Source organism: Suncus etruscus, chromosome 14, assembly GCF_024139225.1.
Source record: "Suncus etruscus isolate mSunEtr1 chromosome 14, mSunEtr1.pri.cur, whole genome shotgun sequence".
Classification (NCBI taxonomy): domain Eukaryota; kingdom Metazoa; phylum Chordata; class Mammalia; order Eulipotyphla; family Soricidae; genus Suncus; species Suncus etruscus.
In genome coordinates this window covers 61,984,540-62,002,806 of record NC_064861.1, presented here as the reverse complement: position 1 = coordinate 62,002,806, position 18,267 = coordinate 61,984,540, and the positions used below count along the sequence as shown (strand labels likewise).

The 18,267-nt window shown below is 46.7% G+C and overlaps 1 protein-coding gene and 1 pseudogene across 1 annotated transcript in view; both read left to right on the top strand.

Annotated features, from left to right (window-relative positions):
* The first annotated feature begins 388 nt into the window (after positions 1-388).
* The window catches only part of ATP6V0D1 (ATPase H+ transporting V0 subunit d1), a 47,825-nt gene continuing 29,946 nt past the window's right edge, over positions 389-18,267 (top strand). Inside the window, exon 1 of the mRNA XM_049786425.1 lies at positions 389-627. Coding sequence (XP_049642382.1) covers positions 396-627 — 232 coding nt within the window. The 5' untranslated portion in view covers positions 389-395. The remainder of the gene's footprint in view (positions 628-18,267) is intronic.
* On the top strand, positions 1,777-1,877 carry LOC126029285 (uncharacterized; annotated as a pseudogene).

Below are 18,267 nucleotides of genomic sequence, written 5' to 3'. Positions count from 1 at the left end.
TCCACCTCAATTCCCTTGCATGCAGCTGACCCCGCGCTCAACGGCTTAAGCTCTTTACAAGCCTCCATAAGCCGGACACTCTCCCCATCATTTATCTAGAGGTCCCTAGATAAAGTGCTCAGTTCACTAGAGCAGCCAGATAAGTCGGTCCACTAGAGCCCAGAAAACTCAGTCGAATCCCCGCGGCTTCGAGCGCCACCGCGCGGCCGGTCTCGGATCCTGCACTCAGTTCTAGCTAGGGGCAGGAGCCTCACCTTCCCTTTAGCGCGCAGGCGCCAGAAGGCCGGCCTCGCTTGACACCTGCGCAGTGCCTCGGAGCGAAGCCAACCGGAAGTCGGGCACCACTCCCTAGCCCCGCCCCGTGGCGATCACGTGAGCCGCGTACGTGTCACCTGATGCGCTCGCCCGGGGTGCCGCGTCAGTTGATCGCGGAACCGCGCTGCGTAACGGGGGCTCGCGGTGCTCGGGTCGGGTCCAGCCAGCTCGCCACCGCAGCCATGTCGTACTTCCTCGAGCTCTTCTTCAACGTGGACAATGGCTACTTGGAGGGCTTGGTGCGCGGCCTCAAGGCCGGGGTGCTCAGCCAGGCGGACTACCTCAATCTGGTGCAGTGCGAGACGCTGGAGGGTGAGCTGCAGGGCCGGCAAGGAGGATGGACGAATGGATGGGCCCAGCCAGGCCTGCGGGTTCCGAGGCCTGAATGTCTGGGAGTCCGATCCGGGGGTTGACAGGCCTTTCTGGGTTTCGGGGAGGGAGGTTTGATTGATGGTGGATGCGCCGGAAGTGATGATCTCGCCCCAGCTGAGGCCCGGCTAAGGGCCCAGAGGCCAACAGGGCCTTAAACACCGCAGTGATTCGTTCTCTCCTGTTTTGGGGCGACACCCCGTGATCCCCGCCGAGCATCTAGCTAGAGGATTCTCGGGTGGGTTGTTGGGGTCGAGAAGTGCCCTTGTCAGCTTCGTTGCCCAGATAGATGGACCCTGAGAGCCGCCTCCCAGCATTGAGCCACCAAGCGCCCTGTGGACACTACACGTCAAGGCCTTTGGTTCTTTATATAAGCCTTTCCTTGGCCGGGCCTAGGGTGGGGTTTGCGCTTTCGGGGACATTGTTGAGCCCCTCTTGGCCCAAGGTTCCCTCCTATCGTTGAAGCCTTTGACTTGAATAACGTGCCTCCAAAGTTCATATTTGGGGGAGAAGCCAAGGATGGGGCTTTGCACCGGCTGGAAGTTTTCATGCACAAATGTGAGGACATCAGTGCTAAACCCTCCCCACACCCCACCACCCCCAACCCTGGCAGCAACATGGATGCCCGTTGGGATAGTTTCTTAGCTCAAGAGTGGGAGAGGTTGAGCACCCCTTCTCGGTATAGGCATGGCCCAAATTGGTCATCCCGAGGTACAGCTAGTTGCATTTGGGGCACTGAATTAAAGGTCCCGAATGGGGTTGCCCACTCCTCCTCTGGTGAGGTGGTGGTTAGGGCAAGTGACCACACTATAAGTTCTTCTTCCTGACCCCCAAGTGATAGTGTTAGTAGAGGGGAGCTGGCTGGTGGTTATTCTCTAGAGAGGAAGAGGGCCAGATGATTCATTCTTTGGGGGAAGTTTTCATATCACAATATCATAGAGGTTATCAATGGGCTCACTGCACAGAGAGATAAAGGACTGAGCCCTTGCTTTGCAGGAGGCCTGGATTTAATTCCAAAACCACCTAGGATGTCCTGAGCACTGCAGGGGATGGCCCCAAAATTAAAGAAAAATGTGACATGAATGCGGGGGAGTGCTCGTTTCAGCTTCACTTACACTAAAAATTGAAATGATATAGAGAAAACTAGCATGACCTCCGTGCAAGGATGACATGCAAATTCGTTCCATAAAAATAAAAAGAAAGATGGGGCCAGAGAGATAGCATGGAGATGCCTTGCATGCAGAAGAATGGTGGTTCAAATCCTGGTATCCCATATTGTCCTCCGAGCCTGCCAGGGGGCAATTTCTGAGTCTAGAGCCAGGAGTAACCCCTGAGCGCTGCCAGGTGTGACCCGAAAACCAAAAAATAAATAAATAAAATAAAATAAATAAAATAAAGAGAGATGGAGAAGTGAAGAGAGAAAGCAGTTCTTTATATTGCAAACTTAGAGCAATGTTGTGAAAATAAGTACCTTTAACACATGAATTGTACTGAAACTAAGACTTTCTGATATTAACATAAATGTGCTTTAAGAGCAGTTCTCCGGGGCCGGGCGGTGGCGCTGGAGGTAAGGTGCCTGCCTTGCCTGCGCTAGCCTAGGACGGACCGCGGTTTGATCCCCCGGCGTCCCATATGGTCCCCCAAGAAGCCAGGAGCAACTTCTGAGCGCATAGCCAGGAGTAACCCCTGAGCGTCACAGGGTGTGGCCCAAAAACCAAAAAAAAAAAAAGAGCAGTTCTCCACGTGAGAGCAGCTGTGGAGTTTGCCAATAACCCTCTTGTCCTCTCTGTGGGTAAAGCAAAATGGGGTGACCTTCTGGGGCAGGGCCTGGCTGCCACTGAATTTGAATTTTATTCTGCGGCCTGTGGAAAATCTTTCTGTAAATGGGAAGGTGAATATTTTTGATGACCAAATGGCACAGGGGAAAAATATTTCCCTTCTGCCCTTTCCCCATTCCTGCTGCTGCCTACCTCTCTCCCTTTTGTAGAGCTTCTGGGACTCAAAGTCCCTATCTTCCAAGCAGCCTGTCTATCTCCTTCCTAAACATGTCCCAATATTTTCCTACCCTCTTGTTCCGCATGATATCTCCATGTGTATCCCTGTCTAGGCATGACATCTGACACACAGTACTCCCCTGACCTTTCATGTGACTTTCAGGGCTCCCCGTATTTTGTTTCTATTTCCTCACACATTCTCCAAAACTCTGTTCCTAGCTTTTGTCCCACCTCTTGTGGTGGACTTGAAGTTAGATGCCAGGTACTGGAGCACTTTAGACATGACGTTAAATAGCATGGGCTTTGGCTCTTCCTTGGGCATAATGACACCAGCTAGTTCATAGGGTTGCGAACTGTGACAAACTTTTTTTATCCCAGCATCAAGGACAGAGCAGCGCTAGGTAAATGTCGTTCTCAATTTCACTAGCATTTATACCTGCCCCCCTGCCCCTTCTGTTTTCTTGACGCTCCCTGAATTCTTCCATCAAAGACTCAGGGCAGGGGAACCAGTTCAGAGAACTAGGACACATTGCATGGGTTGTGGCCAAGGCTCTTCTTTGGCACCACACGGTTCTCCAGACTCCACCAGGTGTGGTCCAAAACTGAAGACTCAGCCCCACCATGACCAGCTTATCTTGGAACCATTTTGGCTGTGCTGGGTTGAACTTCTGTCCCTTCTGCCCAGTTACAGCTGCTGTGGCATTCATACTGATTTCCTCATAAGGCGTCACTTCAGGGCCTGGAAAGATAGCATGGAGGTAGGGCGTGTTTGCCTTGCATGCAGAAGGATGGTGGTTCGAATTCCGACATCCCATATGGTCCCCTGAGCCTGCCAGGTGCGATTTCTGCGTAGAGCCAGGAGCACTGCCGGGTGTGACCCCCTCCCAAAAAACAAACGAACAACAACAACAACAAAATGCATCACTTCAGAGTATGGGGCTGATGGAATCTTTGAGAAATCTCTGCCAGGATTTTTCAACCTGTGGTGTATGGCACCCCTATAGGTAGGCCCCGGCACATAAATGGGACATAACATGAGAATCCATGGTTTGGAAACAGTTGAGAAATACCATGTCACAGATGTGCAGGACTGGGGTCTTCCAGTGCCAGAGAGGATGCCCAGCTACCCCATCTGTCACCTTCAGAGAGACCCTCCTCTCTGACACAGTGCCCCCAGCTGCCTGCCAAGTCTCCAGGTCTTCACTGTTTGCTCTCCTCTCCCCCCCCCCCCTTTTGTTTGTTTGTTTGTTTTTGAGCCATGGCAGCACTCGGGTTACTACTCCTGGCTCTGTGCTCAGAAATCATTCTTGATAGGGCTGGAGTGATAGCACAGTGGTAGGGTCTTTGCCTTGCATGTGGCCAATGAAGGATGGGCCCAGGTTTAATTCCTGCCATCCCATATGGTCCCCCATGCCTGCCAGGAGCAATTTCTGAGCACAGAGCTAGGATTAACCACTGAGCTAGCTGCTGGGTGTGACTAAAAACCAAAAACAAAAAAAAAAAAAGAAAAAAGAAATTGTTGGGTTACTGATCCTACCCTAATCAATAACTGTACTCCACCCTAGGGTGTGATCTGGTGATAGTTATTGGATTATCCCTTACTTGGTATTCTTCTTCCACCCTATGGTGGAATTTACTGATTCTTGTCAGTAAAAGCAGGGGTCTGAGGAAGGCAGGGACTCTCTTTGGTCTTCTTCCATGAAACTGCGCTCCATCTTAGGAGCAGAAAGCCTGGGTGGTTTGAATTCCTTGCTTGAGCACTGTATTTCCTGAACCTATTCTTGTACCTCTTCACTGTGTGAATTATTTCCTGTGGATCTCTACTGGAACTGTTCCCCCTGTCCTAATCGGACAAGGGAATGGGAACTGGGAGCTCAGTGGGAATTAAACCTTAACCAGTCTCCTAGAGAATGTGACTCTTCATCTGGAGCCCGAACAGACTGCAACCCAACCCTCATCAACAGAAAGGGAAATGCTTTCTTGGAAATCTCTCTTGGAAATTTTAAGATGGAAATTGCATGGATTATGTCACCTTGTTTCAAACAGATTGGCTTGGTGTTGTGCAAAGTTTTTGCTTTAGATTGGCTGTGGTCCACAGGCAGATAGTATACCTGAAGGGGATTCCTCATAATTGTCATGGACAAGCCATTTTGGAAAGGACTCACAGAACCTTAAAAACTCAATTATGGGGGCTGGAGAGATAGCATGGAGATAAGGCCTTGCATGCAGAAGGATGGTGGTTCGAATCCCAGCATCCCATATGGTCCCCTGAGCCTGCCAGGAGCGATTTCTGAGCATAGAGCCAGGAGTAACCCCTGAGTGCAGCCGAGTGTCACTCCAAAACCAAAAAAAAAAAAAAAAAAAAAAAAAAAAAAATCAGTTACAGGCCAGAGAGATAGCACAGTGGTAGGGCGTTTGCCTTGCACACAGCTGACCCAGGACTGACAGTGGTTTGAATCCCGGCATCCCACATGGTCCCCCAAGCCTGCCAGGGATGATTTCTGAGCTCAGAGACAGTAGTAGCCCCTGAGCACCGCCGGGTATGACCCAAAATTAAAAAACAAAAACAAAAACAAAACAAAAAGAACAACTAAACTCAATTACAAAAAATAGAAAAAGAGGTTTGCCACCAATAGACTTGCTATCATTGAACATTAAACTACTTAAATTTACCCCAAAGGGAAATTTACACTGCAGCTCGAAGACATTTTAAAGAAGACATTCAGAAACAAGAAACAATCCATACACCTGTTTGGATTAGGAGAATGATAAATGGATAACTGGATATCTCCTCCTGAGTGGGAGAGGATATGCCTATGTTTCTACAGATGACAACCCTTCCAAGAAATTTTGGGTCCCATTATGCTTCGTCAGAAATTGGGCAAGCACAAAAAATGATCAGGTACAGACTACCATGACTATAAATTCTCCTTCAGATCAAATACAAGATACTCAAAAGACCGACAACAGTAACATTGCCGAAACTTCAGGACAGGTAACAAAGATTTAACACTCACGTCCCACAACTTGAGTGAGACTGATAATGGTGATAAGCCCTTACAACTCCAGGATACAACAGGAAAGACAGGAGAACCTATTCTAACTGGGCTCCAATATGTAGTAAATTCTTGCTACATGAAGTCAGTGTTTCAATGTCTGTAAAATATTTCAGACTTGACTCAGTATTTTTATCAAGATTATTATAAAAAGGATGTTAACAGGAAAAATCCTCAGGGACATGAAGGGAACTTAGCAGAAGAATTTGGCCAGATCATCAAAACCATGGGAAATGGATATCATAGATATATTAGCCCTGAAAGCTTCAAAACAACAATTGGCCTACTTAATGGCCAGTTTGCTGGACACAATCAGCAGGATCCTCATGAACTATTGATGTTTCTCATAGATGGCCTATGTTGTTAAAAGATGGCCTATTTGTTAAAAGAAAGTTCTGTGACAGGTAAAGCCCTATGGACACTGAAAATGATAAACAATAAGGACAAGAACAGAAAAATGTTCATGAGTCTGTTATTTACGCTCTCTTTCAAGGACAGTTTAAATCTACTTCAGCGCCTCACATGCCACCAAAAGTCTGAGGTTTGTGAGATGTTTCTTCATTTGTCCCTGTCTGTCACATCTACAGATAAATATACATAACAGGAATGCCTTATTGAAATTTTTTTTTTTTTTTTTTTTTTGGTTTTTGGGCCACACCCTGTGATGCTCAGGGGTTACTCCTGGCTATGCGCTCAGAAGTTGCTCCTGGCTTCTTGGGGGACCATATGGGAGCCGGGGGATCGAACCACGGTCCGTCCTAGGCTAGCGCAGGCAAGGCATGCACCTTACCTCCAGCGCCACCGCCCGGCCCCTGCCTTATTGAAATTTTTAAAGAAGGAGAGTTGAGAGACAACAACAAAGTGCATTGCAACTTCTGCAACACTGAGAGATTTTTTGAAGAAAACACATATATGGAAATTGCCACCAGTACTGATAATACATTTGAAACACTTTGTTTTTGATGGCAAGAAAATTAAAAAAAAAAAAACAAAACTGCATACCTATGTGGATTTTCCTTTAGAATACCTCAATTTAGCAGAATTCACCCCTGAGTATAAAGACAGGATTGAGAAATACAACTTATCATCAGTTTCAAACCATTATGGTAAAGTTCACTACAGACACTGTACATCATATTGCAAAATTGCTGCAAGACAACGTTGGATCAATTTTGATGACAAGAAGATCCAAAAAGTTCCCAACATGTCAGTGAAATCCACAGCAGCTTACACTGTTCAGAGACCTACTATGAATGATGTGATTTTTTTTTCAACTTATCATTTCCCTTCTTTTCCAGCTTTTACTAATGTTCTATGGTTTTCTCCACAGGCATGATTGTAGAAAGGGTTTGAAAATGCTGATCTTTATGGTGAATCTTTTTTTTTTGTGTGTGTGTGCCACACCTGGCGGTGCTCAGGGGTTACTCCTGGCTGTCTGCTCAGAAATAGCTCCTGGCAGGCACGGGGGACCATATGGGACACCGGGATTCGAACCAACCATTTATGGTGAATCTTATCTTGCTTTTATTACTCTCCAAGATTGTAGCTACTTGTGAATTTTATATAATCATATTCTTTCTTTTTACACAGGGATTTTCCAAAAGAGGATTTTCGTAGCTTATTAATGTTTCTGCATATCATTTTGTTAAAGTTTATTACTCTAACAAGTTTTTAGTTTTATATTCTTTTTTTTTTTTTTTTTTTTTTTTTTGGTTTTTGGGCCACACCCGGCAGTGCTCAGGGGTTACTCCTGGCTGTCTGCTCAGAAATAGCTCCTGGCAGGCACGGGGGACCATATGGGACACCGGGATTTGAACCAACCACCTTTGGTCCTGGATCGGCTGTTTGCAAGGCAAATGCCGCTGTGCTATCTCTCCGGGCCCTAGTTTTATATTCTAATATTGCTGCTTTATTTTTCTTAGTTTAGTTCTCAGGATGGAATTTGAATGTGTAATTTTGGCAAAATGATACTTTTAGATGTGGACTCCCTTTTCAGTGCTCCTCATCTTTGCTTGATATAGAGTTACTGTTCATTATTTATCTCCATACTTGTATTGTACATGTAATTCTCTTTCAGATCTTCTTTACTCGACATTTGGAAGACATTTTTTTGAGTTTGAAGTTTTTCTCCTACCTAGGTTGCTGGCTATTATGTTTTGAAGCGTTTTTTACCATTTCAGCTGATTTTTCTTTTGTTTATTTTGGATCCATTTCATTGGATTTTTTTTTTTTTTTTTGGTTTTTGGGCCACACCCATTTGACGCTCAGGGGTTACTCCTGGCTATGCGCTCAGAAGTTTCTCCTGGCTTGGGGGACCATATGGGACGCCGGGGGATCAAACCGTGGTCCGTCCAAGGCTAGCGCAGGCAAGGCAGGCACCTTACCTCTAGCGCCACCGCCCGGCCCCTGGATTTTTGGTTAACTTATTGTGTGAGTGTGAGTGTGTGTGGTGGCCACCTCTATGTTTAATGTTTGTCTATTATATGTAATGTCTGTCCATACTGTATTTAGTCTTTCCTTCTTGTATATGACCATTTTTTTTTCCGGGAAGATGCTGCCATAGTGGCAGTGTTGGTGCTTGCAGTACTGATCCAGTAAGAGTTTGTGGGATCTACATAAATCAACCCAGCTGAACTTGCTGCAGACCACCCACTGCATGGAATGCAGGACTCAGGCAGCACCAGTTCGCATGTTCATTCTACATGAAAGTCTCCTGCTCTATGTCATCACTTTGCTGCTGCTGCTGCTGTCGTAGTTACATGAGTTCTTGAACACTTTTGAGAGAGCTTCAGATCTAGGACATTTCCTGATCTGTGAATGCTGTGAGCCATTTTCCAGACTCCACAAGACTACGTTGCATACTGCATTTGGAATCCAGAATTTATCTACTCTCCTCAGACTATCTCAAAAGACTTAGGGGATATGTATTAACCTCTTTGTATACATCCTTTTTTTTTTAAAGGTTTTTTTTTTTTTTTTTTTTTTTTTTTTTTTTTTTTGGGGGGGGGTGTCACACCCACAGCGCTCAGGGGTTATTCCTGGCTCTAAGCTCAGAAATTGCTCCTGGCAGGCTCAGGGGACCATATGGGATGCAGGGATTCGAACCACCATATTCTGCATGCAAGGCAAATGCCCTACCTCCATGCTATCTCTCTGGCCCGTCTTTGTATAATTCTTAAGTGTATTGTATCTCTTTAACATGTATATGCTCTATGGCATATTATGCTTACCCTTTTTATTTTTTTTTTTTGTTTTGTTTTGTTTTTGGGTCACACCCAGCAGGGCTCAGGGGTTACTCCTGACTCTACGCTCAGAAATCGCTCCTGGGAGGCTCAGGGAGGATCATATGAGATGCCGGGATTCAAACCACCGTCCTACCTGATGCTATCTCTCCAGCCTCCTCCCTTTTTATTTTGATATGCAAGTTGAAATTCTTAGAAAAGAGTATAGATAGTACCGTTAAGTCTTTTTGTATTTTTGATAGAGCCAGGATAGGATCTGTTGGTTTATTTTCTTCCCATAGGCTGCAATAGAATCCTATGGCACTGTTTCTTTTGCATAGGTGTATTAAAATTGGAAAATATTATAAACTAAGAGGAGTTGTTGTCCCTTAAGGATGAAGACTCAATAATTTTCTACTACAGAGGGCATTCCACTCTGAACATTTGTCTTGGTGACTTGACTTGAACATCAGTCATTTACTCCTGAATCTTGGGACCAGCATGGTTCTCTGCAACTACTCTAGGAATTGATAATCTACCAGTACAAGACCCTGGATTGGCACCAATTAGTCACAGTCTGGTCTTCCCTCTCTCTACCTATAAAAGTTCTGGAAATTAGAGTCTATCCCAACTCTCTTCAAACTGTCTTTGAGGATAAATATTCCAAGGACCTTGAAGAAGACTTTAGGGTTAGACAAATTAATGTGCCTGAAGACTGCAGATAGCACTAAGGCAAGATACTTCATGGGTAGGAATACCCTGTTTTTAGGCCAAAAGTTTATTATGTTTTTCCAAACGTTTGTTGTGCCTTTTGCTAAATATTGCCAACCTTTCTCTTTAGAAGCATATGCCATAATCTTGGATATGAATTATTTTGTTTTTATAAGTCAAATAGGGGGAGATGTTGGGTTACTGATCCTACCCTAATCAATAATTGTACTCCACCCTAGGGTGTAATCTGGTGATAGTATATTGAATTATTCCTTACTTGGTATTCTGCTCCCACTCTAGGGTAGTGGTACCTGATTCTTATCAGTAAAAGCAGGGGTCTGAGGAAGGCAGAGGCTTATTCTTCTGTCTTCTTCCACTGAGCTGTGCTCCATCCTAGGAGCAGAAAGCTTGGGTGGTTTGAATTCCTTGCTTGAGCACTGGATTTCCTGAAACTACTCTTGTACCTCTTCACTGTGTGAATTATTTCCTGTGGATCTCTATACCTAGAACTGTTCCCCCTGTCCTAATCGGATAAGGGAATGGGATCTGCCTTTTCTGTCTGGGAGCTCAGTGGAAATCAAACCTTAATCAATCTCCTAGAGAACATGACTTCAGAAATCACTCCTGGCAGATTCGGGGGACCATATGGGATGCCGAGTATCAAACTCAGATCTGTCCCGGGTTGGCAAGACAACTTGCAAGACAAATACCCTACTCCTGTGCTATCACTCCGGTCTACTCCCCTCTTTCAAGGGAAGGAGCAGAGAGGTTATAATGTGAGGCTAACTGAGTCTGTAAGGCCATCTGCTACCTCACGACCCCCACTCTTTGTCATGTGAGACCCTGCAGAGGTCTTTTCTCTTTGCTGAACTGAGAGCACAGAGCCAGGTGACTCAGAAGCTCTTTCTGGCTCTCATTATTTCTGGATCTGTGCTTGGAATTTGTGGGAAGAGGGGGTAGCCCTGAGATACAAGGAGGAACTGTAATCTGTGACCTGGTGTTGCTTATGGATTACTCCTGGCTGTATACTTAAGCATCACTCCTGGGCAGACCCAGGATGGATGCGGGTTAGATCTCCGGCATCCCAGGTGGTCCCTTGAGCCAGGAGTGATTTCTGAGCACAGAACCAGGAATAACCCCTGAGCGCCGCCAGGTGTGGCCCAAAACAAACAAACAAACAAACAAACAAAAATCACTCCTGTCAGTGCTTGGGGTGCCATATGGGATGCTAGGGATTGAACCGGGGTCAGCTGCATGCAAGGCAGATGCCCTACCCACTGTACTATTGCTCCAGCCCTTGTAATCTGTGACTTGAAAGTTTTTTGTTCATTTCACATATAGAATGGACTATTGTTTCATTCCTGGCACTGAGCTGGGGAGGGGGTATGTGATATGTTTTTGATTGGGAGGAAATGGAACCATACCCAGTGGTGCTCAGGGCTTACTTATTGGTAGGGCTCAGGGAGCCATATGCAATGCCAGAGGTTGGACCTGTGTTGGCTACTTTCGTTTGTTTGTTTGTTTGCTTTTGGGTCATATCTGGTGGTTCTCAGGGATTACTCCTGGCTCTGCATTCATGAATTACTCCCGGCAGTGCTCAGGAGACCATATGGGATGCCAGGGATCAAACTTGGGTTGGCCACATGTAAGGCAAGTGCCTTAACCCGTGTACTATTGCTCCAACCCCAGGATTGGCTACTTTTTTTCCTCCCCCCCCCTTTTTTTTTTTGGTCACATCCACCAGCACTCAGGGGTTACTCCTGATTCTACTTCCAGACCACTCCTGGCAGGCTCGGGTGACCACATGGGATGCTGGGATTTGAACCACCGTCCTTCTGCAAGGCAAGTTTTGGTGGGAAGACCATATGTGGTGCTGGCTATTAACCTGGGTCGGCCGCCTGTAAGACAAGCAGCCTACCTGCTGTCTTATTGCTCTGACTTCAGTTACTTTTTTTTTTTTGTTTTTGGGTCACACTCAGCTGCGCTCAGGGGTTACTCCTGGCTCTAGGCTCAGAAATTGCTCCTGGCAGGTTCAGGGACCATATGGGATGCCAGGATTAGAACCACCATCCTTCTGCATGCAAGGCAAATGCCCTAGCTCCATGCTATCTTTCCAGCCCTACTTTTTTTTTTTTTTGCGTTACTGGGGATCAAAGTAAGAATGTCACACATTTGAAGCTGACACTTTACCACTAAGCATATTCCTGGCCTTGTTTGCCATTTTGTTTAGTGTCATAAAGCACTTAGAGGTTTTACTATATTTGTTGTACTCTGAACTCTTTAGCATGTTAGTGCTCAAATTGCCTCTCTGCTAGTGAGTGGGTGCCTTTTCTATACTCTTTTTTTTTTTTTTGGTTTTTTTTTTTTGGTTTTTTGGGCACACCCGTTTGACGCTCAGGGGTTACTCCTGGCTATGTGCTCAGAAATCGCCCCTGGCTTGGGGGGACCATATGGGACGCCGGGGGATCGAACCGCGGTCCTTCCTTGGCTAGCGCTTGCAAGGCAGACACCTTACCTCCAGCGCCACCTACCCGGCCCCGCCTTTTCTATACTCTTGTCAGGTGGTTTGGGCACCTCCCCTGGAGTCCGAGAGGTTCCTTACTTTGGGGCGACTGTAAGTATCTGGCTCAATTCCTCACTAGCCCTCAATTCGTCTTTTTTTTCTAATTAATAAGTGATATTTAGAGATTATAACCTGAGTATTTGAATTGAATAGGCCCAAATCTTGTTTAAAAACGTAAAAAAATTTTTTTTGGTTTTTGGGCTGTACTCATTAATGCTTATGAGTTATGCCTGGCTCTACACTCAAGGAATTATTCCTAGCTAGTGCTCAGGGGACCATATGTAATGCTAGGGATAGAACCCTGGTTGGCTGTGTGCAAGGCAAATACCTTATCAATCAGGACCCTCTCTCTCTCTCTCTCCCTCCCCCCCCCTCTCTCTCTCTCTTTCTCTCTCTTTTTGGGCCACACGGCAGGGGTTATTCCTCACTCTAGATTCAGAAATTGCTCCTGACAAGTTTGAGGGACCAAATGGGATGCCGGGGACCAAAGCTGTGTCCATCCCAGGTCTGCAGTATGCAAAGCAAATGCCCTACCACTGTGCTATATCACTTTAGCCCTTCGAATCTCATTTTGACTGGGGTCATTGTTACTAGAATTTGTCTATGAATTCTTGTTCAGAAACTTGGCAAGTGCAGAAAAGCATGTGATGGGCTAGATTTGATGGCCTCTACAGAGCTGATGGTACCCATTTCCTATCTTGGGGAAAGGGCAGGCCAGTGGGAATATCTCCCTGTTGGGAAGGACTATCACTGCAGTCCAGGTGGAGGAGAGCCAGTGGGTGTGAGCAAACAGTAGTTGATGCTATCACATGTGTGGCTGGCTGCCTGCCTGTGAGAGCACTGGCTCCCTATGCTTGTCTTCTGTTCATTGCAACACCCTTTGTATTTCAGTTATTTCACAAGAGTCAGTCTCATATGGGAAGAAGAAAATGAGACTACAGACTGGGCATGGCCTGTTCCCAGTCACAAGGAAAGGCAGGCTCTAGGGAGATGATATCTCCCTGGAGTGGTCAGGAGCCTTACTGGAAAGTAAGACAGGCATCAGCCCTAGAATTATCTCTAAGGCCCAAGAAAGGGTCTAGACCTGGAGGGTCAGTTGGGATAGTTCTTTTGAATGGCCCTTAGTTTTGTTTGTTTGGGGGCCACACCTGGCTGTGTTCATAATTTATTCCTGGCTCTCTACCCAGGATTGCTCCTAGTGGACTTGGGGGACTATATGGGTACCAGTGAATGAACCCAGGTCAGCTGTGTGTAAGGCCAGCACCCTACCTGCTGTACTATTGTCCAGCCCCTTTTGTTTTTGGGTTTTTGAATTTTTAGGTCACTCCCAGTGGCGCTCAGGGGTAAGTTACTCCTGGCTTTACACTCAGAAATCACTGCTGGCAGGCTTGGGAGACCATATAGATTCTGGGAATTGAACCAGGGGCCGTTCTGATTTGGCCGCTTGCAAGACAAATGCCCTACTGTAGAGCTATCACTTTGGACTACATTTGGTGGTACTCAGGCCTTTTTTTTTTTTTTTTTTGGTTTTTGGTTTTTGGTTTTTGGGTCACACCCGAAGTGCTCAGGGATTATTCCTGGCTCCCAGCTCAGAAATCGCTCCTGGCAGGCTGCAGGGACCATATGGGATGCTGGGGATTGAACCCAGGTTCGTCCCAGGTCAGCTGCATGCAAGGCAAACACCCTGCTGCTGTGCTATTGCTCTGGCCCACAGCTAACTTATGACTTTGGGCTCAGGGATCACTTCTGCTGGGGTTGAGGAACTATGGGGAGAAGGGGTTAGCCATATGCAAGGTAAGTGCCCTACTTACTTCAACCCCTTAGTCCTGCAGTTTGAAAAGGTGATTGTATGTGACTACCTCACTGAGGTGGAAGACAGTTTGCAGTAATTGGGCCCAGAGAGTATGACAGCCTGTCGTGGGGATTGGCAAAGAGCATTGAGCATGTTGGGGGGACTTGGGTAAGAAGAGTTAGGGTGGTCTGTGAGATAGAGAAGGCCCAAGAAGAATATCACGTGCAGGTTAAGCAATGTTCTCCTCTCTGGCTTTGGCAATAGAATGAAGGGAACATAGAAGGAACAGGTTAGGGTCGGAGCACTAGCAGAGTGGTAGGGTGTTTGCCTTGCACACAGACGATGGACCCGAGTTTGATCCCTGGTATCCCATATGGTCCCCGAGCCTGCCAGGAGCAATTTCTGAGTGAAGAGCCAGGAGTAACTCCTGAGTACCGCCAGATATGGCCCAAAAACCAAAAAAAAAGAAATAAAAATGAACAGGTTAGAGGGAAAATGAGGATCTGGGAGGCATTTGAGTAGAGACATGGGGTGTGAGTTCTGTCCTTGAGTACCAGCCTTAGGAACTAGGATCAGATTTGTGGTGAGCAGAGCTAGGAGTAGTAGCCCATGATACCTTCCCAGAAAAAACTTAAGGGTGTGGGGGTGATGGTCTTGTCAACTAAGGTATCCCCTAGATGTAGATCACACTAGTTGTACGTGTCAGACATGGACAAGAGATGGAAAAGGTTTTGCCACACACAATTTATTGGGGACCTTAAGGAAAAGAGAGGAGAGTGGGGGTACAAGTAGGAGTGATAGAATAGGGGATCTGGTAGAGCAGAGTTTATCTCTGAGCTAATCCCGGCTTTGCCACTTAGTGCCTCCATGGCTTTTGGAAAGTCATTTGTTATTCAGTTGTAAAAAGGTTGAATGGACCCTGTGAGATATTTACCACGTGCAAGGCCTGGCATTGAGTGACCAGCCAGAGCTGTCATTTATCCTAACTGTGGTCTCTCTGTCCTGTCACTCATAGGCAGCAGGAAAGGAAGTGTGTTAGGCAAGCCTACCTCATGGGTAGGGAACATAACAGGCCACTACAGGGGGGTGGGTACATAGAAATGATAGTTACGGATATGATAGGACTTCTTTTTTTGTTTGTTTGTTTTTGGGTGGCACTTGGGTTACTCCTGGCAGGCTTGGGGGACCATATTGGATGCCAGGGATTGAATCCCAGTTGACGACCTGCAAAGCAAACTCCCTACCATCCTTGCTATCGCTCTGGCCAAGGGCTTCTTATTTGGGGGGGCCACACCTGGTGATGCTCAGGGGTTATTCCTGGCTATGTGCTCAGAAATCGCTCCTGGCTCAGGGGACCAACTGGGATGCCAGGGACCAAACCTAGGTTAATCCTGGATTAACTGCGTGCCAGACAAATGCCCCACCGCCGTGCTATCGCTTTGGCCCCCAAGGGCTTCTTTTTTAAAAAATTATTTTGAGAGGCTGTTGAGACAGTACAGGGGTTAAAACACTTGCCTGCATGTAGCTGACCCTGATTTGAATCTCTGATAACACATGTGACCCCCTAACCACTGCCAGGGCTCATTCCTGAGCACAGAGCCAGCTCTGAACACTCTGGGTGTAATCCAATAACCAAAAAAAAATTATTTTTGCTTGTTATTCTTGAGGGAAGGGAGTTTTGGGCCAATCTGGTAATGCTCAGAACTTACTCCTGACTTTGCATTCAGAAATCTCTCCTGTTGGGGCTTGGTACACATATGGGGAGCCAGGGATTGAACTTGGGTCAGCGGTATGCAAGTCAGGCAAGCATCCTACCCACTGTAATATCGCTTCAAACTCGACAGGGTTGTTTTTTTTTTGGGGGGGGGGTGGGTGGGCATACCTTGTGGTGAATCTATGCTGGAGGCAATGACTTTTGGTGCTTGGGTGGAACAGTATATACTTTTGGGGGACCAGAGAGATAGCACTGGAGCTAAGGAGTGTGCCTTGCCTGTGATGGCTTGATCCCTGGCTGGGGTGGCCAGAGTCATCACTGCACCCTTATGTCTAAGCATTGAACCTTCACGGTTTTGGCCAAGAATCACTGGGAGGGTCCCCCCAGGCTTCCTGAACACTTGTCTAGGAGGTGTCCTCTTCCATTTTATTTATTTAAAAATTAATTTATTTTTATCTTTGGACTACACCCAGTGGTGCTTAGGAGTTACTTCTGGCTCTACACTCAGAATTGCTCCTGGCAGGCTCGGGTGACCATATGGGATGCCAGGGATTGAACCCAGGTCTGTCTCGGGTTGGCCTTGTGCTCTACCGATGTACTATTGCTTCGGCTCCTCCTCTTCCTCCATTTTAACCTCCTTCTCTTCTCCTTCCAGTCATTGGAAAGGGAATTGTTGATGTTGCAGTGATCCAGGGTTGGGTGCACAGTTAGCTCTGCTGCTCTCATGTGTTTCTTGGCTGTGGTGCTCGTCGGAAGTTTCACACTTACTTTGGCTGCAATGCTGACCCAGCTTTCCAATCATTTGTGGTAGTTTAGGTGCTCGCACTCATGGTGTACTTAGTGGAGCATCTATGGCAAAGTCAGTTATGGCAGCTGTGCTCACTGGGGGGCGCTATGGAGCCCATAGGGCTACAGACCTCACAGCTTCCTGGCTTTGACACTGGCGTATTTTTTTCCCCATTCCTGCCTGTTAGAGGTTGTATCCTTGGGGGGTGCTTGCACACATTCTTAGCTTCGGTGTGGCTGGAAATGACTGACAGCACCAGGGATCACAGATAGAACAGAACAGCCAGGATCATGCTCATAGCATGTGGCAATACTAGGGATTTGAACTTAAGGCCATATATTTACTTTTTTTTGTTTTTGTTTTTATTTTTGGGTCATACCTGGCGGTGCTCAGGGGTTACTCCTGGCAGGCACGGGGGACCATATGGGACACTGGGATTCTAACCAACCACCTTTGGTCCTGTCCTGGATTGGCTGCTTGCAAGGCAAACGCCGCTGTGCTATCTCCGGGCCCCATATATTTACTTTTTAAATTATCACACTCTTCCCTGGGCTTCCAGAGATTTGGTTTTCTTCTTTAGATTTTTTTTTTTGCGGGGTGGGGGGGGGGAGCACACCCGGAGATGCTCGGGATACTCCTGGTTCTGTGCTCAGAAATCATTCCTAGCAAAGTTGGGGGACCATATGGGATGCCAGGGATCGAACCTGGGTCCGTCCATAGTTGACCTCGTGCAAGGCAAATGCCCTACCGCTGTGCTATCACTACAGCCCCCATCTTTTTTTCCTTTAGATTTTGAGCCATTCCTTGAGACCATCTGGCGCTCTGGGAATTGAACTCAAGGTCAGTACATGCAAGGCCTTACTCACTGTACTATCTCTACTTCCTTTCTGGGGTTTCTTTTATTTGGGTGTGTGTGTGTGTATGATAAAAGGCTTCCAAAATTGATGGCAGTGATGGTTGCACAACTGTGTCAGTTTACTAAAATCTACTGATTTGGTCTCATTAACAAGGCAAGTTGTGTGTGGCCAGTGGATGTTGACTCAGTAAAACTGCTCTAGAGAAATTTAGCCAGGGGCTGAGGGATGCCTCACATTCCAGACATAGTCCCCCAAGCACTGCTGGGTGTGGTCCTGATACCTTCCCTCCCACTTACCCTCTTACACTGCATTTCAATAGACCCCACCACAAGACTGAACATCAAAAGGAGTGGCCTTGGACCTCAAACACTGCTAGGAAGGTCCTTACACCTTAGCCAGGGGCCCAGGATTGTGCACTTACATATATGTGCATATATATATTATATACATATATGTATATATAAACAATACTATATATAAGAGAGAGAGAGAGTGTGTGTGTGTGTGTGTGTGTGTGAGAGAGAGAGAGTGGGGTGGGGGGATGTGTGGTCCTGGGTTCCATGTACCGCCAAAAAAAAAAAAAAGAACGAAAACCTGAGATTGGGGGTTGGGGCTGGAGCGACCTGGATTTGATCCCTGGCATTCCATGTGGTCCCCCAAGCCTGCCAGGAGTGATTTCTGAGTGCAGAGCCAGGAGTAACCCCTGAGCAACACCAGTGCCAGGTGTAGCCAAAAAGAGAAACAATCTGAGCTGAGCACAGGAAGAAAGGAATGGTACTGGTCCTGGTCCATAGGCTTGGTGACAGAGAACTGGTGGGGCATTTCCATAGGGTATGAGGACAAAGGAGAGAGTGTTCAGGATTTGCAGGTCTGAATGGAGGTAGACAT